At 48.7% G+C, this 23,267-nt stretch overlaps 1 protein-coding gene across 9 annotated transcripts; it reads right to left on the bottom strand.

The window, feature by feature from the left end:
• Positions 1-181: 181 nt before the first annotated feature.
• Positions 182-23,267, bottom strand: MSANTD2 (Myb/SANT DNA binding domain containing 2). Of its 9 annotated transcripts, none has more exons than XM_063417838.1 (6): positions 13,149-13,735; positions 12,124-12,206; positions 11,459-11,504; positions 10,605-10,863; positions 8,647-8,707; positions 182-2,093 (listed from the first exon to the last, which is right to left on the bottom strand). In XM_063417838.1, the coding sequence occupies exons 3-6, from the start codon at positions 11,468-11,470 to the stop codon at positions 1,241-1,243; spliced, it is 1,185 nt and encodes a 394-aa protein (XP_063273908.1). In that variant the 5' UTR covers positions 11,471-11,504; positions 12,124-12,206; positions 13,149-13,735; the 3' UTR covers positions 182-1,240. The 9 variants fall into 9 exon arrangements, 7 of the variants coding, with proteins under 7 accessions (XP_063273908.1, XP_063273911.1, XP_063273907.1 ...); XM_063417841.1 differs by having other exon boundaries at positions 11,459-11,501; XM_063417837.1 differs by having other exon boundaries at positions 12,124-13,277; positions 13,552-13,735.

The raw sequence follows: 23,267 nt of genomic DNA, 5'->3' as shown, positions 1-23,267 counted from the left end.
GATTTTATTAGGACCGACACATTCATCGTATGTCACAACGTCACCGATGGATGAGCTCCAGGAAATAAAACCGCCCGGCCCCGGCGGCCGCGCGCGGGGCTGGGCCAGGAACACGCGGAAAAGGCATAAATGCGTCCTCCCCCACCCCCCTCCCCGCCCTCCCCCTCCCCACCTTCCCCTTCTCACAGCTTTGATTGTATCCATAAGCAATGGGTCGACAACAAAACAAATAAAAATAATCATCGGGGTTTTTTTTTCTCAGCTGCCAGGTTATTCTCACAGAGAGTTTTTGGAAGTCCATTTAGGAAAAAAAAAAAAAAAAAAAGGAAAAAAAGAAAAAAAAAGAAAAAAAGAAAAAAAAAGAAAAAAAGAAAAAAAAGAAAAAAAGGAAACCGAAAGGAGAAAAAGAAAAGACAAAAAAAGGCTAAAAAACAAAAATAGAAATGATAAAAAAACAAACAAAATTAAAAGAAGAAAAATGAAAAAAAAGGAAAATTATAAAGAAATTTTAAAAAAAACAAAGACAAGATAAAAAGATACAAAAGAAAAGAAAAAAGAGGAATAGAGGAAAAAGAAAAAGAAGAAAAAAAGACAGAAATAAGAGAAAAATAATGATAAAAAAGACAAAAAAAGAGAAAAATAGGAAAAAATAGAAAAAAATAAAGAAAAAATAAAAAAGGCCAGGAATTATTTTAATGTTAAAAAAATAAAATAAAATAAAAGCAGATATGGCAACGCTACTAAGGGTGTGGAATACTTCACGGAACCCAAAGTCTTTGCAGGCAACACTGTTTGGAGAGAGGAGAACACTCGATGGTGAAAAAAGTGAAGTTCTAAATTATATACAAGATATCTAAGGGTGGCTTTGAAAAACAGTCCCGGGCCGGGAGTTGGGGTTTCCCTCGCCGTTATCTATTGCTTATTGAGTCAGATCCAGAGCAACACTCAGAGACGGATGCATCCAAATGAGACACCGTGGAATAAAGGAAAGGCCAGCCCCTCAGTCTGTGTATGAAAACGCCGTGTGTACGAGCCTGTCCCACGTGGAATGTACCGACAGTCGTCCCGCGGGCCGGGCGCTCCTCCCGCCCGCGCCGCTCCCAGAGCCGGGCCCGGGGGCGCCCGCCGGCCTCTGCGCACCCCAAACGCGCTCCAGGCGGAAAAGTCCCGCGTGAACGGACAGGATCCGAGTGAGATGGAAAATGGGGCGGAGAGCCCTGATCCTTATGAAGGACGAGACTCAGTTGTTAAACTTTAAGGGGTACCCGATGGCTTTTTCCAGGCACTCTACCAAAGAGCCGGCAGACAGAAAATCCCTCTCCACTTCCACAAATTTGATGTAGATGGATTTGGGTGAGACACCGGGCTCTACGACGCAGTTCTGAGATAAAAAGGCGTTGATCCCGACCCAATCTTTGCTGAAGGTTTTGGTGTTTGCCTGGAAGTGTAAAAACAGGCACTGCTGGAGAGTCCGGACCTCGGCGATGCCGAGGTAACAGTAGATAATCCGGGCAGACTCCATATCCACCCGGAGGGAGGCCTGTGGGGAGGGGACCTCGAGCTCCCCTGGAGTCTCATTGCCAGGGTCGGGTGCCCGGTGCTCGGCCAGAGGGGAGGGGAGTTTCTCGTGGCACTCCTCATATCCAATGGCATACAGGCCGGGGCTTTTTGGGATCCCTCCTGGTAATAAATACTGCACCACGTTCCCTCCAGTGGGTTTGGAGTGAGCGATGGGAATCCAGTCGATCTCCATGTGCAGCTCCAAGCATCTGGCTTCGCTGATGGTGATCTCCAGGAATTTGTAATAAACATTTTTCCAGTTCATTTTCTGTACTCGGGTCATGATCACCCTGCCCTCCGGTTTCTCCGAGTTGAAATACTCCCGGAGCCGCTTGCCCAGGGGCACCTGGGAGCTGATCTCTGCGTAGTGGTAGCGGATGTCCTCCTTCCAGCGCGTGTTGTACCCGATGCCGAAAATGGCCAGTTTGTTAGAAAGGTGCAGCCTGGAGAAGTCCGTCCAGCTCTGAAACAGCTCCCACTTCAACTGGACCGACTCCAAGATTTGCATAATGTTCTGCATGACGTCGCGCTTCCTGGAAATTTAGAAACGGGGAGAAGGATAAAGGCATCAGAGCTGAAAAACTTTCCCAGCGAATGCACCAACCTTCAGAAAACATTAATCCCCATCTGCTTCCTTGCCTGGCTTTTCTTACTACTATATACATTTCTGGGGCAGATTATGGGTTATAACAATGCCCTGGTGGGGAAATTTGAAATTAATCTTGAAAAACCAACACAAACCCAACCCCAACTCTTCCTGATATCAAAGCATCTCCAAGGAAGCATGCATCTGGCACTGCTGAATAAATACACACTCAACTGCTGGGTCATTCTTTACAGTCCTGGATTTCTGTCGGCACATGGTCCATGAGCTGCATCCCGAACTCACAAATGTCACTCAAAACACTTCTGCCTCATTGTTATCCCCAAATTAATGCCAGCAAATGGGACTGTAATTGTAAAAAGCCACTCCCAAGGGCTCTGTCCTGGCGCTGGGGTGGAAATACAGCTCAAGGGAACCCCTGGAGCAGAGGATGCTCCCAGACACATCCTGGATGCTGAGGGAAAGACAGCAGCAATCCCTCCAGACAGCCAATAAAGAAATCCCCACGCTCCCAAAACTCTGTTTTCACTGCCAGCAGCAATGTTTCAGAGAGGGGTTTACATCAGGAGAGAGCCTCTGTGTGCACCTGCAGCGAGCTGGAACAGCTTCCTCTGGGATAAATGAGAACATTAGGGTGTAATTAGCTGGTAGGGAGAACTCCTAATTCGAGGAGTCATTGTCCTATAATCAAAGCTGTAGGAAGATATTGCAACTCGTTTGCTAACGGAGAAATCTCTCTTGGTCCAACAAAAGGGATGTAAAGGATCTTTCCATGCAACTCTCCTTCCTTTATCCATTGTGCCACATCTGGAAAGCTGAACTGTGGAGGCCACTGCACTTCCAGGAGGATTTTTTCTCCTTCCACACCCCACCAGTAGTACATACTGGATCAGGCGACACAGGTTGTCTTCTGCAGGGCAAACTTCCCTCCTCCTGCAGGTTCCTCAGATCACCTGAACTCCCTAAAACCAGCCCTTCCCAAGAGCTTCCCACTGGAGTCCAGCATCAGACTGGTGAGGGACATGAAGGCCTCTAAGAGCAGATACGACACCCACAAGCAAGGCTGACTCTGGCAGAAGCACTCCTGCCCAATAAATCCCTATGGGGAGTAGGTCTTTTTCCATCATAATGTATATAAGGGCTCAAAGAAAACTGCACTGGGAGCTGCAGAGCCTTCCTGTGGTGCTGGAGAGGCCCCACCTTAGAGCCTTTCATCCCAAAAAAGCTGCTTTTACAGGTCTAACTACAAGGCATGTGAATTTGGCAAGGTTCTCCAACTGCTGGGTGTCCTGCAGGTGTTGGAGGCCTCTGGAGCAGGCTGAGGGCACAGCTCAGGACACAGAGCTCTGGTTTGATGTTTGATGGTTGGTACACACCACCTGCAAACCTCACCTGTGCTGTCCAAGCCCCCTCGAGCATTTCTGAGCATCCAGGTTGGGACACCTCCCTCCTGACGGCATCACATCCAGCACCACCTCATCTATCTCACCTGTCTTGTAGTACCAACCATGTCAGAAGTGCCCTGAAAGACCTTCAAGGCACTTTGGGAAGTGCATTTCCACCACAATCAGAGTGTAATCAAGTTTCTAGAGCACTGAAGAGGGACAGGCTGGACTAACAGAACCCTCTCTGTGCCAGAGGTCCTTAAAAACACTGATCCCATCAGCACTGAAGTTATTCCTGAGGAGTCACTTCCATTACCCGGCAGCAACAGAGAGAAACCCCAGACAAGAAGAATGCATGTTTACCCCAAATCCATTTCCGTTCACTCAAACACTGCAGCAAAACTGATTTAAAGCTTCCCTGATGCTTTGCCATGTTTGGAAAATAGCTTTTTGAGGCTCTGGAAGTGCAAGTTCTCCATCCAGGCACAAAGGGGTAGGACAGACAAGGGGACAGGGCAGGGCTGGAGCACAGCTCGGTGTCTCAGCACTGGCACACGCGCTCGACTCCTGACGACAGCTGAGCTCCAGCTATTCCCTTCCCAAGGCAAAGACAGGAGAGCACGGCGTGGGCAGGTTTTCATTCAACAGCTGAGGAGCAGAGCGAGGAACTGAAAGCAAAGCCCCCACCTTTATTAAGTGCACTATAAATACTCTGCTTGCTTTAGCTCGGCACAACCCAGCGCCCGAGCTTGGCTGCATTAGTCACTGCGGCTGCTCCTGCAGGGAACGGGAACCATTGCATGAGAGCACAGCTCCAGCAGCAGACAGAGAAGGGCTTTCCACAGGGAACCCACCGCTTCCAGCACGCAGGAAAACAGGGAAAGATGAATTTTAAGGAGTTTTGCTTTTCAGGTTTAGCATCTTCTCACTTTTGCTGGGACCTGACTCGGCTGAGCTTTGCATTCCCAGGCTGTATCCAGGGTCTTGACGACTTAGCCAAGCAAAGGTAGCATAAGCAGTAAAAATTACTATCATTTAATTATTAATTTCAAATGTAATTTTCATTCATTCAACTATTTAAAATTATTTATTAAACATGTATTTATGCATTTGCTTTATTTATATTGTCAATATGATTCATTTTTCAAGAGGAAAATGGGAGCAGAGCAGAGGGTTTAACCTGTTGTGTGTCTCAGGACAATCTCACTTTTGAGCTGCAGAAGGTGCCCTAGAGCTGAATTTTCCCTCATCATCAAACCATCACCTCCCTGCTGGAGTCTGGGACCTGCATTTCTTCCTCCCTGGAAGCTTTTGCAATTCAAATGAGGAAAGACTTGAGACAAGAGTAGGCGCAAATTTGTTCTAAGGAGCTGTTTCCAAACCAGGCAGACTTCAAAGGGCCCAGAACAGCTGCTTTCAGTGAAGATCCACAAGCTCTCTCTAGTTCATCTTCACAAAACCGGCAGTGAATCAAACCATTTGTCAAAATCTCTAAGTAGTATTTCACTTCTCAAAACAGTTTATTTGGAGACAACAGGCAAGGGCAGGTGGAGCATCCTGCTGGAGGATGGGACGTGGACATAGGTTACCTTTGCCCTTTGCTTCCCATAATGTCAAAAATAAAGCGGAAGGTGGGAAGTCCCTGTGTGTTAGAGACTCAGAACACTTCGGCTGCAAGGGACCTAAAAAGCTCATCTCATTCCCATCCCTGCCATGGACAAGGACACCTTCCACTGGCTCAAGCTGCTCCAAGCCCTGTCCAGCCTGGTCTTGGACACTGCCAGGGATCCAGGGGCAGCCACAGCTGCTCTGGGCATCCTGTGCCAGGGCCTGCCCACCCTCACAGGGAGGAATTCCTTCCCAGTATTGTATCTAACCATGTCCTCTGGCAGTGGAAGCCATTCCCTGGGTCCTGTCCCTCCACCCCTTGTCCCAAGCCCCTCTCCAGCTCTCTTGGAGCCCCTTTAGGCCCTGGAATGGGCTCTGGGGTCTCCCTGGAGCCTTCTCTCCTCCAGGTAAACACTCCCAGGCTTTCCCAGCCTGGCTCCAGAGCAGAGGGGCTCTGGCCTTTGCAGCACCTTTACCATGTTCCCCTAGAGCAGCCCATGGCTCTCTCTGTGTCACTTGGAGACACACATTGTTGGGAAGTCCAGAGGAGATGGGATATCTGCCCTCTGACACCCAGGCAGGTTGTGCATGTGCTGTAACTAAAAGCTCTCTAAACGATGCCCACTACACCCCTAAAGCTGCAATTCGACTCTTTTCCTCCCAGATTTATAACCCACTTTTCCCGAGCCCTTCCAGTGTTTTGGGGCTCTGTTTCACCTTTTAGCCCTCCCTCACCCAACCATATTTATTAATTGGCACTTGGGGAACCTGGTCCAGACATTCCCTATCCCTTACTTTCTCCTCTGCTCACATCCCTTCCTGTGCCCGTAGCACTTGGCTATATGAGCTGATGGCAAAAGCCTGCCAGTTATGAGCACAACCAAACAGCACAAATATCAACCCAGCACCGCTCAGTGCAGCGAGGTCCTGGAGCCATCGCTGCGTCGGGTCCTTGGGGACCTGAGGAGAGAACCAAACACCAGTGGTGGCGTTTAAACAGCTCTTGCCTTTCACACAAACCTGCTCTGTGACCTGCAGCAACGTGCTCGCCTTCCATGTGCTCCTGCTCCAGGACTGAGGGAATCCAGAGGGATCGGGACAAGCTCAGTCAGGGGCCTTGGGGAACCTCAAGAGGTTCAACAAGGCCAAGGGCAGGTGCTGCACCTGGGCCAGGGCAAGCCCCAGGATCAATCCAGGCAGGGATGAGGGGATGGAGAGCAGCTCTGGAGCACTTGTGGTGCTGGTGGGTGAGAGCTGGACAGGCCCTGGCCCAGAACCCCCCTGTGCTGGGCTGATCCCCCAGCGTGGGCAGCAGGGGAGGGGGGATTCTGCCCCTCTGCCCCGCTCAGGTGAGACCCCCCTGCAGAGCTGCCTCCAGCTCGGGGGTCCCAGCACAGGAAGGAGCTGGAGCTGCTGGAGCCAGTGCAGAGGAGGCCACGGAGATGCTCCAAGGGCTGGAGCCCCTCTGCTCTGGAGCCAGGCTGGGAGAGATGGGAGTGCTCACCTGGAGAGGAGAAGGCTCTGGGGAGAGCTGGAGAGTGACTTGGGACAAGGGATGAAAGGACAGGACACAGGGAATGGCTTCCACTGTCAGAGGGCAGGGCTGGATGGGAGATTGGGAAAAAAATCTTCCCTGTGATGGTGGTGATGCCCTGGCACAGGGTGCCCAGAGCAGCTGTGGCTGCCCCTGGATCCCTGGCAGTGCCCAAGGCCAGGCTGGATGGGGCTTGGATCACTCTGTTCTAGTGGAAGGTGTCCCTGCCCTTGGCAGGGGATTGGAATGAAATGAGCTTTAAGGTTCCTTCCAGCTCAAACCATTCTAGAATTCTGTTTCTCTGTGTCCAAAAGCCCAACACAAGTTTCACCAGGATTTGAATGATTTCTGGAGACCATTTCTGCTGAAAATCTGCCCTTGACCAAGAAGGAAGATGAACCCATCTTTGAACTAGGCTATCTGCATTTTAAAATGCTGTACAAAGAGATGAAAGAATTTGACATCTATTTATCTACTGTGGATTTTAGATGAAATTTTATTTTTTTAAGATAATAAATAAATACACAGCTTATCTTTGTATCAGCCCTGCATCTTCTGACTGCTTTGAACCTACTGAGTCAGAGTTTACAAGTTCCTTCTCCTCACAGACAAGGAGGAAAAGCAGCTTTCAGCAAATCTGTGCATTGGAAAATGCTCTGTGCTTCCACTCTGCACGTAGGACGAGTTTATCACTGGCACGCTTCACAAAATACCCCAGAGTTCAGACTCCACTGCATTTCAGAGGGAATTTGGGGAGGAAAATGAACATAAAACTCTGAAAGGTCTCATTTACCAAAATCTAATTCAGCTGTTCATGTACACATTAAAATTTGGAAGAAAAGATTCATGTGGTCCAAGCCTTTGCCTCAGAAAATTCAGGATTATCTGCCCAGGAGCTCCTTAAAGGTAAAATTACTCCCGAAGTGCACCAAGAAACTGTTCAAGGAGGCAGTAAGAAAGATTATACTGAAAAAAGCTATTTTTCTCCAGGTTGTCCCTGAGTTGTTAAACTGAATTTGCTTTATGGGAAGAAAAAAATCACCTCTGACTATGTGAAAATCCATCTGTAGTGAGGGGTCTGCTGAAGCTACACCACTGCCATGGAAACTTCTCATTAATTATTTTTCTTTCAAAACTATTTTTATTTTCTTATGTTATTTTCTTAAAATTTATTTCTACTTCTATTTATTTATATTTATGTTACATTTTGTCAAGGATTTTTTTTTTATGGAGTTACAGTACAAAAAGCTTTGTTGTATGTGACTCATCAGGGATGTTCTGTTGCTGTTCCCAGTGCTGCTGACCTCCTACCCTACAGCAGCTGATTTTCTACTATGGAAAACCTCAGTGACACAAAAAAAACTCTGGTGTGGGAGCTCCTGTGTGGAATCCCGAAGGATTTGTGAGCCTGGGCTCACTCCCACTGCAGACAGATCCACAACCACCCTAAAGGCTGGCACAAAGCAGCCCTGGACTGAGTAAATACAGCACAATTCCCTTCATTTTTGGGAATGCTCTGTGTTATTGTTGGAGAGGGAAGGGAGAGTTGCATGCTCAAAGCATTCAAAAGGCTCCAGTGTTTGTTAGGTTAAACCCAGCCAAAAGGTTACAAGTAAGATCTGGAAAGTTATAAAAATGAAAATCAGAGACTCCCAAGCTTTGGCATGACTTCCCACCAAAGAAAGGAGCTGCTCTTGTGGACCCTACCCGTGGTTTAAATCCTCACATCCAAGTCTCGTTTTCTTTGCTGAATGGCAAAGCCAAGGAGAAACAGAGTTGTGAAGCTTTTCAGCTCTTCTGAGGTAATGGGAATAATGCATAAAGCAGATTCAACTGTATGAATAGTCTTGCACAATGTATTTATAATTATAAACAGAAGTTTCAAATATCCTCCCCTCCTGCACAACATCCCCAGGGAAATACATTCCAGGGTAAAACATTCATAAATTACTTACTGTGTGTCTTCTGAAGATTCCTGTTTTATCTTTAATGTTCTTTTCGTGGTAGGCATTTCATCTGAAAGGTAAAATTTCAACACATAATTAGATTTTAAATAACGTTCTTTGGGCTTTTTTTTTTAAGAGGTTGAAATTAAATAAAAAATAAATCTGAGTTGCTTCCTAAGCCTGGCAGTCTGCTGGAGTTCTGCAAGAGACAGCTCCAGCTCCTACACCCTCTGTAATTGATTGGGTTTTTATTTAACTTGGAAGAGACATGGTCAGTTAAGATCTGAACCTCTCTCTGCAAGTGCAAAACCTTTCATGGACAAGGCTCCAATCCCTCCGATTAAATCACACATTTAATAGAATTGCAAACTACATCGTTTCAAGGAAAAAAAAATAAGAAAAAAGCAATTCTGCTTCTAATGGCACACTTCAAGAGGAAGCAACAGCAGAACTGCATCTGTGTTCAATTCAGCACTGTGTGCCAAGTGCTTTGCTCAGAACTGAGCGTGAAGGGCATCGCCAGCCCAGGCGCACGCAAACGTCCCCGAAACCGGTGACAAACCAGGAGATCCCAGCTTGACTCACCAGAACCAGCCATACCAGACAGAATTAGCCATCATTTACATATGTTTTGTAACGTTTTCTTCTCCCCACTGTTTCTCTCCCACATATTTCTGACTTTTAAATCCCCTAGGGAAGGAGTCTGAGGATTAGGAATGCGGTTAACAGCCAACTTGCAAATTTTAACATTAAACTGCGATCTAAGGCTCTTTCAAAGCATCCTGACTCACCAGTCCCCCAAACACAGATGTGTACAGACACCCAACTGCATCTCCTCTCCCTCTTTCATCCCACAAATGGGAAAAAGCCTTTATACAATTCACCTTCCTCACGTCTCCATTGGACCTCATCAACTTAAAGCTTCTGCTGTGAAAAAAGCCCTGCTCAGGCAAGGGAGGAACACACACCCATAAGAGCAGCAGCTTGAGAGAAATGTGCCTCAAGAAAACCACTTCTTCCCCCAGCTGCTCAGATTGGAGTGTGTTTTCTGTCAGGGATGTGGTACCCTGATCTGTTTAAAAAAGTTCAAAAAGCCATGGGCAACAATTAAACCTCCAAATTAATTAAAATGTTAAATTTTAGGCAGAGACAGTAATCATCTGGGCAAGCAAAGTATGTGGAGGAGTTTGGCTTCTGTCTCAAACATCAAGTGTGAGCTCTCTTGCTATTTTTTCATTTAAAAAGGCCACATCTCTGGATATAAATATATTGACATGTTTAATATTAATATATCAAGGTAAATAAAAAAGAGCAACATTTTTAACAGTTGTTGGTGTTGTCAGCAGCAGGCTGAAGCCCTGTTCCTACAATTTAAGCAAATGGTGTTTGAATGGTAACACGTAGGTACCACTGAAAGGGAAAACATCTCCTGAATCCCATGAGGGAAAGTAAAACTGGGAGTGAGAGGCAAGGAAGGTGTCAGCTCCACTGTTTCAGCCCTTCTTCTCTCCAGTCCTGATCCTAAAGTACTTCAAGAACCATGGCTTGCTTTTGATTAACTGAGGAATTTCTGTCCCTTTTCTCCCTAAAGATGTGTTTAGCATCGTGAGCACATTCTGTCTGAGAGGTGAAAGCTGGTACAGAGAGATGTGTGTGCCAGACAGCTACGAGCACAGGTAAAACCCAGGCATGGAGATGTGCCAGGATGGGATTTCTTACCCAGTTCCTGCGAGCACAGGTAAAACCCAGGGATGGAGATGTGCCAAGGTGGGATTTCTTACCCAATTCCTGCAAGCACAGGTAGCACCCAGGGATGGAGATGTGCCAAGGTGGGATTTCTTACCCAATTCCTGCGAGCACAGGTAAAACCCAAGGATGGAGATGTGCCAAGATGGAATTTCCTACCCAGTTCCTGTGAGCACAGATAAAACCCAGGGATGGAGATGTGCCAAGGTGGGATTTCTTACCCAGTTCCTGCTCGCCTGTCTGGTAGCAGTGAAGATCCTGACTGTGGTTTCCCCAGTCCTCCTGAGAGTACTCCTCCATCGTGCTGCCATCCGACTCCAGCTCCTGGTACAGGCCACTGCTGTTGATGAGGACGGGCTGGCAGGGCTGGGAGTCCCATCCTCCCTGCCCAAACACCTGCTCCAGCTGCTCAAACGTGTAGCTGCTTTTCCTCTTGCCCACGCCGTGCTCCTTCACGCGGCTGTAGCACCTGCGGAGGGTCTGGGAGAGAGAAGCGGCTCAGTCAGGGGGTGTGGGGCTGGACAAGCACACAGGCACCCACACACAGTCACACAGGCAGGGTTTAGGGCTTTGGGGGTCATTGCTGTTGGTCATATTTGCCCTACGCTCATAAGTGATGCTCCCAAATTAATCTACACCCACCAGGAAGCATCATATGTATCCAACACTCCCGCTTAGCGTTAACATGTGTGACACAGGACAAGTTGTGTAGCAGCTACAGATTCCTCAGATTTAACTTGGGTCATCTATTCTCTTTCTCATTAAAAAGAAATAAATAAAATCCCTGGATCGCCTATGGATGCAGGGAAAAAAATTAAAATAAAAATACCAATAGCCCCCCAGTCAGAGACACCAATCAGCCAGGAAAATGCACACCTACTATGAAGAGGAGAAAGCAGAGCTGGTGTTGTGCCCACAGCTTGGAGAGGGGGAAGCAGGGAGGACAGAGAAAGGAAAATAGAAAGATTTCCCCCAAAAGCAGAGACAGTCCAACCTTCCTTACTCTGGTAAGAAGACACAAGGTACAAAATGGATATGCCTAAGCTATTCAGCTAGGAAAATATTTATTACTTACATATTTTTGCATTCCTTACTAACTCACTCTGTCTCTTGTGAAGCTGCTGAAATTTAAAAGAGGTCAAATCAATAATGCTCCCAAGTTCCCAGACTTTGAAATCAAGCATCAAGTAAGTAACAGCTCTGAGGTGGCTTGGTGTGAGCAGCCTCTCAAACAGAGCTGGGGCAGAACCTCCCACACAGGTGCCAAAGCCTCGAGTTCTGGTGTTCCCTTTGACATCCCACATCGAGGGCTACGCCACTTCATTGCTGCTGGATAAGCCATGGTTCCATCCATGTTTTCCCCCTAATCTGGAGCAAAGACAACTCCTTGAGGGTAAAAAAACTAAAGCTTTCTATGCAACCCTCAATGTGGTTTTCATTCTACCACTGCTCTGATTTTGATATGCCCCAGGTTTGTTGGCTCTTGGGTATTTTTTCACATTGGTAAACTGCTAGAAAACATTAACTTTTTTAGAAATTCAGTTTATCAGATTGCTGAGGTTCTGACTTGAATGGAAAAGCTGTCTCTGGAATTCAAGGGAGGCATTAATTTAGGAAGGACTAGTCTTGTTACCTTGCTTTCTGCAGGAGGACTCTAATGGACATATCATTACAAGAACTATTTGGTTTTTTTCCCCCCAAAGAAAGGAACTTTTAAAACTCCAGGAAGCTGGAACCTACCTAATGCTCCTCATACACTGGTTTAACAGCATCAGCAGCAAAGGGATACATTTCTAACCAGTTTCCTCCTGAGATTCAGAGCCCTGGGGGCAGAAGCAAAACCGCTAAGCAGCAAGTCAGTATTACCCTGCTGTTTTAAACAAAAACACACGAAAACAACACAAAATAAAAAATAACCCATATAAACACACAGGCAGCAACAGGCATGAGTTATTCCACGGTTTAAGGTGGAACCCTTCCCACTTTTGCTGTAACTACCTCAGGATAAACAGGCAGATCCTCTTTGGATGGACACCAGCACATTTTAACTTTCTGTCTGTGAGCAGGGTGGAAAACAACCTGCTGTGGCAACCTAGAACCAAAACCCAGCCTAGAAACCTGTTGGTATCTGCTGGTGCAAAGAGGGTTCCCTCAGGCTGGGGCACAGATACATTAGGCTGTTAGAATTCAGCTTTCTCACTCCAATTTCTCTCCTTTCAGCTCAAATCTCACTGACCAATGAGGGCAAAGTCATTTCACTCCCAGACTCTTTCTGAAATCCACCCAAGTTAGACTTTTAAAAACGTATTTCCCAAACCCAAGTTCTTGTACCTGCCCCAGCTTATCCATAGGAGTTAAACGTGGATTTAGAGCCTCCAGCTGAATTTATTAGCAGCCTTCAAGTGAAACAAACTGTTTCCAAAGCATCCCTACGCTTGGCCAAGCCCTCTGGGAATGCCCAACACCCTCAGCCACTCTATTTTCACACCCTATTTTCAGCAAGTGCTTCAAACACCTCTCCTCACCAACAGGGTTATGGAGGATCCCACACTAGGTTGCAGCCTAGTAGTAATTAACTATTTCAGTCAGGCTGCAATCTGGCTTATTTTACTATCAAAATATTTTAGTAGCAAGTCAACGCAGACTAGTAGAAAAACTAAAGGGAGCAACACAGGAAAGGGGATGGAAATAAATGAGCAATAGTGTGACTGCTCATTACTCTTAAAGGTCAAGATAACTTTAGGGGGTACGGCCCACATGCTCACCTGGCTGTGTTACCTCCACTTCTGGAAGCAGATAACCTAAAATTTGAGGGAGGTAATCTCAAATACAGGGCTTTCCAAAGCACCAGAAGGCCTGTGGCTAAGCAGCTGATGGCTCCTTGGTCTTGTGTGCTGGAGAATCAAGATTCCTGTTAGCTCCTTCTTCCTGGAGGCTCTCCCCAGTGTCTCCAACAGGCACTCCCTACAACTTCTCCTGATGCTCCCTCCAAATACCACGAGTCAGCCTTGTTCCATGTAAGCCCACAGGCTTCCCTTCTTCAGAGCCTGGTAAGACCTAAATAACTGCTCAGACCTCAGGAAACCTGGACATTTTATAATCCTTAACCTTCCTCTCACCAGGTTATCCTGATCTCCAGGATCTAAGATCTGTTTTTTTCTTACGCACCTCCTCTACTCCTCCTGGTGTCCAGCTCAACTCCTGCTCCGTGGTTCCTGAAGTGCACATACAGATATTGATACAGATACAGAAAGCAGGAAATTTAGGACAAGTAACTGAAAACAGACCTGATCACTGCCCAGTGACTGCTCAGACTGGAAGAGACCGAGGCTTTTGCTTATTGTTCTGCAACACTGCCTGCAACACGAACACACATTATCCTCGCTTAATTTATAATTAGGAAAACCAAAGGAGGAGACAGTCACAAAGCTCAATGTGGATTTTCTCACCATTTCTAACTCACGAGTCCTCATCTCTACAAGTGAAGCCACCGAAGAACCTGGAGCTCTGCAGGAACTGCAGGATGAGGATGAGAAAAACCTTTAGGAAGGCTGCAGACATGGTCCTCCTTCCAGCAAAAAATAAGATGAGGGAGAACCAAACCACAGCAAGCTTTTTATATATAACCTGAGATTGTCCAACACGGAATTCCAGATCCCTGATCTGAGACATGCTCTTACTCAGGGAGAAGCTGTGGGCTCTGCAGAGCAGTTTGGTGGCCTGTGGCTGTGTCCACATTCATCTGTTTAAGCTGATTCACTGATAGTAGCCTAAAGGGGTCCTGATGTCCCAGAGCACCACTTAGCACAACACTCAGCTTCAAAGATGCTCTTTTACTTAACGGAGAGGAGCTCTCAGCTTTATATCCTGAATTAAGAACAGCAGTGCCCAACAGCTCCCTCCCTCATCACACCAGGATACTCACAGGAAACAAAGATGAAACTACACTGGGACAAAAGAAACAGCTTTTGAAGCCTGGCGTGGTTGTAGGGGACAGTGAAAGGTCTTGAAGTCTCCATTTTTAAGTTCCTGGGAGCAGAAAGTAACAAATCTGTGCAACAGCTTCAGCTCATGAACTTTTAGGTTAAAAGCTATGTGCAAGGCAGGAGAACACAAGACTTACGTGGGGTATTGCCTCAACAAGCCCCATTTCTGTGGTTTATATAAAATAAAACGAGAAGAGCAGCACCTCAGACTCTTGGGAGAGCCACACACCACTGCAGGAAGGCAGCTGATGACACCAATGCATCTCCAGCATGAGAACCCAAATAGCAACGCCCCTCTGCAGAACGTGAGAGCTCAGCACTCAAACAGGTCCCCAAAGAGCCCAGGGACAGTCCCCGGAGCTGCTGCAGCCCAGGCTGCAAAGGCTGCAGCCCCACATCTGCCTGAGCACAGCCCTGGGGGGACACAGCCCTGTGGGGACACAGCCCTGGGGGGACACAGCCCTGGGGGGACACAGCCCTGGGGGGACACAGCCCTGGGGGGACACAGCCCTGGGGGGACACCATGGCTGTGGCAGTGAATTACTCTCTACATCAAAGAGCAAGGCCTTGGTTGTATCCTGATTTACCCAAACACACAAGGACTTCCTGAAGGATTTAGCTCCCATACAGTAGAAAAGTGATGGGAATGCCCTGAGGGGAGCAGGCTTGGGGGGTAAATATAGACAAGTTGATTGTCTTGACTGGGGTAAGAACCAGAGCTCTCTTTGGACAATGAAAAGCAAAGTCACCCTGGCAGCACAGGTAGGGGGATATCAGTTGAGCCAGGGCAGATACAGGTTTTTGTTAGGGAGAGCTGGAACCGAACAAAAACTCACAGCCACCACTGCCAATTTCTAAATCACAATTAAAGATAATACAAACAAAAAAAAGCTCTTGCCTGGACAGGAATTATTAACAGAAGCTCCACAGCCAGTTGCAGAGGTCAGCCCCCATGAGACAAGACTCTGCCAGCAGCCAAGAGTGAACAAAGCTGGGGTTTAACAGGCTGTGTCCCATCAGGGTGAGGACACCAGTGACATGTGGTGCTGTGCCAACAGACCCCACAGTGCTGCAGCCTCTAATCCACAACCTGGGAAGATGCTCCATTGCTTGCTGCTATCAGAATGCTGAGGATACTCAGAGCCTTCTCAGGGATTTGTTGCTAATTGAGGCAGACCCCTAGAGAGGAGACTCCAGCACTGCCTGCAGAAAAGCTGGCACCTGGGTACCTCTGTCTCTTGATGCTCTGAGCTCCTGGTTTTCTTAAACCAGCACCGGGTGAGAAGAATAAGAATGAACTTGTTAGAGCTTGAGAAGGCAGAGAAGCACAACCCTCCCCCACACCCATCAAGCCAACAACTTTGGAAAGAGTTTAGAGGTAGTGGATGGTCCTCCAGACAGAGCTCAGCTTGCAGAGATCACTGAATAATCACAGAATATCCTGAGCTGGAAGGGACCCACAAGGATCATCCAGTCCAACCCCCGCCCAGACACCCCAACAATCCCACCATGTATCTGAGGGTGTTGTCCAAAAGCTCCTGGAGCTCTTGCAGGGTCAGGGCCATGACCACTCCCTGGGAAACCTGTGTAGGTATCCAGCATGCTTCTAGGGAAAGAACCTTTTCCTGATATCCAGCCTAACTGGATGAGATGCCTGAGTAAGGTTCCACCTGCTCCTGGCATGACCTGTTCAAACATTACTTACTTTAGAGCAGTGAGCAGGTTACCCTGCCTTCATAAACCAGCTCATTCCAAAAATCAAACCTGAAGTCGCATGCATCTACTGTGATCAGGACAAATATCATTACACCACTCACAAAACCAGGCGTTTAAGGAAAACCCAAACTGCAGCAGCCTGGATGAAAAGAGGTCTGAGATGTACTCAAGAAGTCACATCTATGCAAGCCTGGAGAAAACACAGACTCAAATCCCTGCTGGTCCTCACTCTCAAGTGAATGGAGTGACACCACAAGCCCATCCAGCAGAGGAAAAGCAGCACAAATCATTCCACGGGTGGGAGGGAAAACGCTCCTCTCCAAAATGAGCCTCATTGAAGTGGCAGAAAGCATCAACATGGGCAGCACCACATGGGAAACGGCTTGTGTAGTTCAGAACCCTGAAACACTTGATATCCAACAGTGTCCCAGCCATGTGGGATCCTGAGGTCTCCAGAGGAAGGTCCACACCACTTCAACTGTGCTAAGAAAACACTGCTGGGGAGACCAATCTCTAAATCTGGGAAAAGCTGGAATTAAAATAAAAAAGTGGCCTGAACTCAAATTTTCACCACTAGTGGTGAAAGGTTTGGTAATAGGTGAGACCACAGCAGTCCAGAAAGCATTGCCTGCTCAGCCCCCAAATTTACACACTCAGCAAGAGGGAGGTAAGCAGGAATCTGCCCCTGTGACAGCGCTTGAAGCACAGTGCAAGAATCAGGAGGACTTTTAACATCTGCCCAAGTCCTCCACAGTCAGAGAGCACTATAGGAAAAAAAAGGTGTGTGCCCAATCTAGGATTTAATGTTCATAAATCTCCCTAAATGAGATTTAATGTTCGAGTTTCACCAATCTGTGCTCTTGCAATGAGTTCCTGACCATCAGCTGTTTCTGTCTCAACAAGAAAACCTCCCAGCTCCCTCTGGGAATCATTGTGGACCCATGGAATGAGCAGTGCATGGCCCAGGTACACCAGAATGATTGGACCAGAGTATTACAGACACACAACAGCTCCAGAAGCCACTGGATCCTAAAGACACTTGTCCTGCATGTGCAATTCAAGCCAGATTCTTACAGCACTCTGCAAATACCCCAGCTGAGAGCAAATCCAAGAGGGTTCCTTTCACAACACTCATATCCCAGAAATGCTCCTCTGCCACAGCCTCAGAAAGGACTGAAACAATTAAATCTGCTCTTTGTCACTGAAGGGTTTATTTTTCCCAGCTGTAAATGTCAACAAAAAAGTTGCTCCCACCTCCTGGAGCAGATGAGATCCTCCAGTGAGAAGCTGGGCTGCTGGGAAGGATTCAAGGAATGGCAAGGAACAGCCCAGCCTGGAAAATGCAGCACATCTGAATCTATTTAAGCCAAGGGAGAAGAGGAGGTAACTTGAACACCTCTACACATCACAGCCCAGGGAATTAATGGGATGGGGAGCTGAGACTGAGATAAACTCAAGATAAGGATACACCACATTCAAAAGAAACAGAAACCCAGAATCATGGAATTGAGTTGGAAGTGACCTTAAAGCTCATCTTGCTCCAACCCTCCTGCCCTGGGCAGGGACACCTTCCACTATCCCAGGTTGCTCCAAGCCCTGTCCAGCCTGACCTTGGACACTCCCAGGGATGTTGCAGCCACAGCTTCTCTGGGCACCCTGTGCCAGGGCCTGCCCACCCTCACAGGGAAGATTTTTTTCCTCATATCCAATGTAGCCCTGCCCTGTCACTGGGAAGACATTCCCACTTGTCCTGCCACTCCAGGCCCTTGTAGAAAGTCCCTCTCCATCCCTCTTGTCAGCTCAAATCAAAGGCAAAGTTGCTCTGAAGGTGGATGGTTGGCTGGTTGCTAAGAAATGCACCAATGCTCCATCATTTGACATCTCCAAATCACAAAATCAGCCACTCCACGGGACCCAAGGAGGGAATTCTGGCTGAGATCCTCTAACGTCCAGCAGCTCACACTGGATCACAGCAAGCATTGCTTCTGAGAGAGCTTTGCTGGAGCAGCTTTTCCTGCCTTAAAAACAACTCCATGCAAGATTTACAAACAGATTGTTTACATCACAGAGCAGCTAAAACCACAGCCCCCTTACAAACAATCACATTAGAGTTGCCTAAAGAAAGAAATACCAACAGCTGATAGTCAGGTGTGGTTTTGTAACCCTTCCTATTTCATGTGGGTTTGTGGTACTCCTGTCTACGCTTTGTTCTTTGTTCTGAGCACTGAACCAGCATATTCAAGGTATTTACTTTCCTTTTGAAAAGCAAATTACTTTTGTGGTCAACCACAACCCAGCCAAAACCTCCAGTCACCCATCTGGGGAGAGGAGGAGGTTGCTACACACAGAAAAACCAACACAGGAACTACACTGGCAGTGATACTCGGGAATTCCTGCAGTCAGAAGTTAAGAGGTTGGAACTGCTTCTCTTCGAATCAATGGGTTGGCACTGACTCTGGGAAAGGCAAAATAAAAGCAGAACTCACATTTCTGCAGTAGCTGAAGAAATGACATTTTTAAAATGCCCGTAAATAAGTTTTAACAGCAACTTCTAAGAAAGGATTTGTCTCTGCTGGGGCAAGGCTTGCCAGCTGCACTCACAGGCAGAGGATTTCCAGCCCTGAGATGCTCTCTCAGCCCAGCTGAGCAATGTGCCATCAGGAGGGCGAGTCTTTGATTTCACCTTCCATACAGACGCAAGCAAGAGAAGCAGAAAATCTCCCAAGGGTTTAAGAAAAGGCCTAAAATCTGGTTTTGAAGAAACAGCTGGAGCCCATTATTCCAAGAACTTTCTTTTCAAACAAAATGAGCCTTTGCTGCCTGAAAACACCTCTTGACTCACACAGCTCCAACTGCAGCACCCGAGCTCACCTGTGCTTTGTCAGAGCATCCCATCACTGCAGCACCTGGCACGGCTGGAAGAGGATGAAATGCTGGAGTTCCAGCACACCTACAGAACATGTTCCATCATCCCATGCACTGTGATCTCCAAGCTGTGTGGCCCTCACACAGCCTCACAGCACAAAGCAAGGGCTCATTTCTCCATGCTTAAACTCCCAGCAAACCTCCTGCTGCTTGGTTGAAACAGCATCATCCAGTGCAGGGCACAGGATCCTGGCAAGACTGGAAAGGGTTTGGCCAAATACTCCATCATCTGCCTTAAAATCCCAGCTCTAAGGTCAAAGCCGAAAACAAAAAGCTCTCCATGTGCTGCTGTGGGAAGGTGATGAGTTTCAGGAGAGAAAACCAGGCTAAATCCTTGTTCAGGAACACAGGGAATAGGAAAGGGCTGGATGAAAAGAACAGAGAGTGTCACTGAACAAGCAAGAACTAAGGCTAGAACATGACTTGTCGGTATGAGGGTGATATGGCACACAAGACAGCTTTTCTGGGAATGCAACAGGCAGAAACCAAGATGTTCCATTCTTCCTGCAGCTCCCAACTGCAGAACTCCCCAAGCCCCCCACCTCAGAGCCACCAAGTCGGACTCAAGGTCTCTTTCCAAAGGAAAAGCTGCTGGAACAGTCACATGTGAATCCCTAAATTTGAAACAGACCTTTCCAGAGCAGCTCCAATCTGACAGCAGCCGTGCTCCAGCTGCTGATGTGCAGAAAAGCACATGCAAATGGTAAGAGAGGCAAAAATCTGCATTGGGACCTTTCTGCACACCCTGTTTGAATTAAGAGAGAATACACCCATGCCATACAACTGCAAAACCCTCTGTTTACAAGCTGAATTGCTCCTTTCCAGCTCAACTGGCTGTTGAGACTCAAGATTTGGCTGTGTCCAGGGAATGAAGGTGTTCCCAAGAAAAGCAGTACGGCATTCTTATCTAAAATTCATTCAAAAACCAGCTGAACCTGGAATGTTTGAAGCACCATTTATTATCCAGCAGCAAAGCCACAAGCCTCTGTCTCCTGATGGGCATTAAGTAGCCTACAAAATTCATGGAAACACAGAACATTTGGGGTAATAAATGGAACAACGCAGCCATGAGCTCCTTCATCACCATCTCCCCAGTCCTGTTTTCAGTGTGGAGGATTCCAAAGTGCCTGTGCCCTCCTCTTGTTCCCACAGCACGTGACAGTCCTCCTGCTCCGTCCCAGAGAAGAACCCATGCATGACCCCTCCACATCCAGGAGTGTCTTTTGTTTGTGGTGGACCTGGGAAATGTCAAGCAGCCAATCCTATCTGGAATCTTACAAAAACTGGGACTTTAGGGTTGGCAACTGCTGCCCCAACTGTCTTGATAACCTCTGTAACCAGGTAAATTCTTGACACCCAGGAGAGCTCACAGCTTTCAACAAGCACTCATTTCCCAGCAATTCCAGGCCAAAACCCACAGAGAGCCCAAAGGCTTCAGAAAAGTCAGACTTTTGCTGCTCCAGATGACTGTGCTAAGGAAGGCCCTCACTGTGGGGATCCAGGACATGCAAAGTTGAGGTGTTTGGTGCCAGAGACAGCAGCATTCAATCAGCTGTTCCTTCTCCTCCTCACAGAGGCCAAGCCATGCACAGGAACATTCATGGAAGGAATAACTCCCTCCCAGCTGGGCATTACAGTGTTGAAGGAGAGCCCATCCCAATGTTCTGCAATCTAGAAACATCTAACAGGTCTGTCAGGAGCTGCTCTTGGTGATAAATATCAGCTTTGAGCTCTTTTACTGCTGTTTGATGGGTGGTTTCTTCCAAGCTTGAACATTTCAGGGACAAAGATGTGTTCAAGTCTCTCTTCTGAAGGGAAAGTGGGAGAATCCTCAGCTGCAGGGAGCTCAAAGTGCTGGGAGTCACCAAGATGCTCCTGCAATCAGCTCCATCCAATCCAGCAGCACCACTGAAACCCAAACAGCCACTTCTGGGCTGTTCTAACAGCGAGATGGCACCTCACAGCCTGCCAGCACACCCCAAAACTGGGGCTGGGGGCCTCAACAGTCCCTGCACTGACTCTCATCACAGCCCAAAACTGCTGGACAGAGCCAAGCCACCTCAAGGGACTTTTCCATCATGCAACTGTCTCTGGCAAAGCTCACGGGTTTGCATAAGATTCAAGCAACGAGCACCTTGAAAGCCACCAGGAAAATGAGGGGCTCCAAGCGGGTTTGCAGTGCAGCATCGCTCCCCTCCAAATATATCTGGGTGTGCTCAAGGGAAAAAGATCCCTGAGCAGCATTTACACAGACATGAGGAAAATACATTGAGAACCCAAAACTTCTGTAGAAAGTGGGTTTGTTTTGGGTATCTATTTCCAGGACAGGCTGCTCTAATCAACAGGGATCAAAGTGGAAATCTCTCACTCTCAGGCATTCCTGATGCTGCAGCATCCCTTATTCCAGGTATTTTGCAAGTGAAAGGCAGCCCAGGTGTGCACACCTGGACAGCTCCAGCCCAGCTTGGCCAGCAGATATTTTTAAGGGATGGGAAGAGGAAGGGAGAAACAACCAGTCCACTGAGCTGCAATAACAACACGTGCATTTTTCACTCCATCACTATTTGAAGTGGCTACAGGAGCCTAATGGGTCAGGAAAGGAGAAATCAGAGCCAGAGGGAGATCAGAGTGTGTAATTCACCCTCCCAAACATCATCCACATTTACAAACTCAAACCCCACAGTGATTTCCACATCATCCAAATATCTCCCTTCTGTAAAAGCAGAATGCACAAAGAGACTGCTCCCAAACCAGGAGCCAAACCCAGCCCTCTTCTCCCAGGGAATGATGGAACTGGAAAGACCCCTTTGGAAAATACAGCCCATGAGGCTGTTTATCAATTACTCAAAGGGTCTGTGAAGCCACAGCACGTTCCCATTGAGCTAGGGAAGACATCAGACTATAAAACAACTCCACAGCAAAGGACAGAGCCAGGAGCAACCAGAGCAACCCCTTGTTACTGGGGGAACTGGGAGCCCTGCTTTCCCATGGAGGGTACAGGGGGCAGCCAGTGCCAGCCCCTCATGGACAGAGGATGCTGGAGGACACAGGAGGGGACAGAGTCAGCCACAGTGCCCACAACATTTGGGGCCAAAGGAGGAAATCCAGGGGATGTGGTGGTCCAAAAACCCAGGGGAAACATCCTGCTGGGGCTGTCCCCATGAGGAGACACAAACAGTTGGGATGCTGTGTCCCTCCCCACTCAGGACCATGGGATGCTGCCACAGCTCACCCAGACAAGAGGAACTGAACCCATGGGACACAGTGCCAGTGTCCCAAGGGTGCTGCTGGAGGCTACAGGAGCAAGGGATGAACCCAGAGGATGTGACACCCAGGAGACACCAATGGAACCGCGGGGAGCCAGGGAATGGGACACCCTGCACCCAGGGAGGGCAAGGGCTGGCCTCAGTCCTGGGGACAACCGTGCAGAGGCCAGAGAACGCTCCAGAGAACTGCAGCATGGAGACCCCAAAAGAGCAAGCCCTGGGGACACGGTGCCCCAAAGCCAGGGCCAAGGGAGAGGCTGAGCCAGGAGGATGCCCACAGCCAGCCCCAAAGGATGCTCAGGGCAGATCCCGAAGGGGCTGAACTCCCGGGACACGGTGCCCGGGACCAAGGAGCAAAGAATGCTCGGGAGAACCTCTCCGGAGGAGTGACCCCGGCCCGCCCCAGGAGCTCACCCACCCGCGGGCGGGCGGCCGAGCACGGGGACCCCCGGCCCCCCTCCCGTCCCGGGCCGCGCAGCGCCCTCGCGGGGTACCTTGATGCGCTCCCGGCACTGGGACGGGGTGCGCTCGTAGCCCAGCTCGGCCAGAGCGCGGGACACGCGCTCGTACATGGCGGGCCCGGGCGCTTTGCTGCCGAACACGGTGCCCGCTCCCTCCAGCTGCTGGTACCGCGCCTCCACCAGCCGCTCATTGCCCCACACGGCGATCAGCGCGTTGGTCTCCGCCGGCGTCCAGGACATCCCGCGGCAGGCGGCGGCAGCGGCGGCGGCGGCGGCGCCGCCAGGCGAGAAGGAGACGGAGGGCGAGGCCCCGCCGCGGGCGCCCAGCGCGGCCCCGCCGGCCGCCGGCCCCGCGCCCAAGGGGGAGGCGCCGCTGGGCGTGGAGGGGTCGGACAGGCTGGGGTTGCCGTCGCTGAGCGCGCCCGGTGAGCCCGGCGACAGCACCTCCATCTTGGGGACGCGGAGCGGTGGCTCGGCCGGCGGGAGCTGCGAGGAGCCGCAGGGCGCCGCCATGATGGGGGTGCGCACCG

Source organism: Prinia subflava, chromosome 22 (genome assembly GCF_021018805.1).
Source record: "Prinia subflava isolate CZ2003 ecotype Zambia chromosome 22, Cam_Psub_1.2, whole genome shotgun sequence".
NCBI lineage: Eukaryota > Metazoa > Chordata > Aves > Passeriformes > Cisticolidae > Prinia > Prinia subflava.
This window is presented reverse-complemented; position numbering and strand designations above follow the sequence as displayed.

What these genes read in the sequence shown, in the direction of transcription:
- MSANTD2 (XM_063417834.1), bottom strand. Translation starts at nt 23,250, where the DNA reads ATGGCGGCGCCCTGCGGCTCCTCGCAGCTCCCGCCGGCCGAGCCACCG. An exon ending in AGTGCCGGGAGCGCATCAAG is followed by an intron (nt 10,864 to 22,770) that starts GTACCCCGCGAG and finishes TCTCTCTCCCAG; the next exon opens with ACCCTCCGCAGGTGCTACAG. An exon ending in GACAGGCGAGCAGGAACTGG is followed by an intron (nt 8,708 to 10,604) that starts GTAAGAAATCCC and finishes TTTACCTTTCAG; the next exon opens with ATGAAATGCCTACCACGAAA.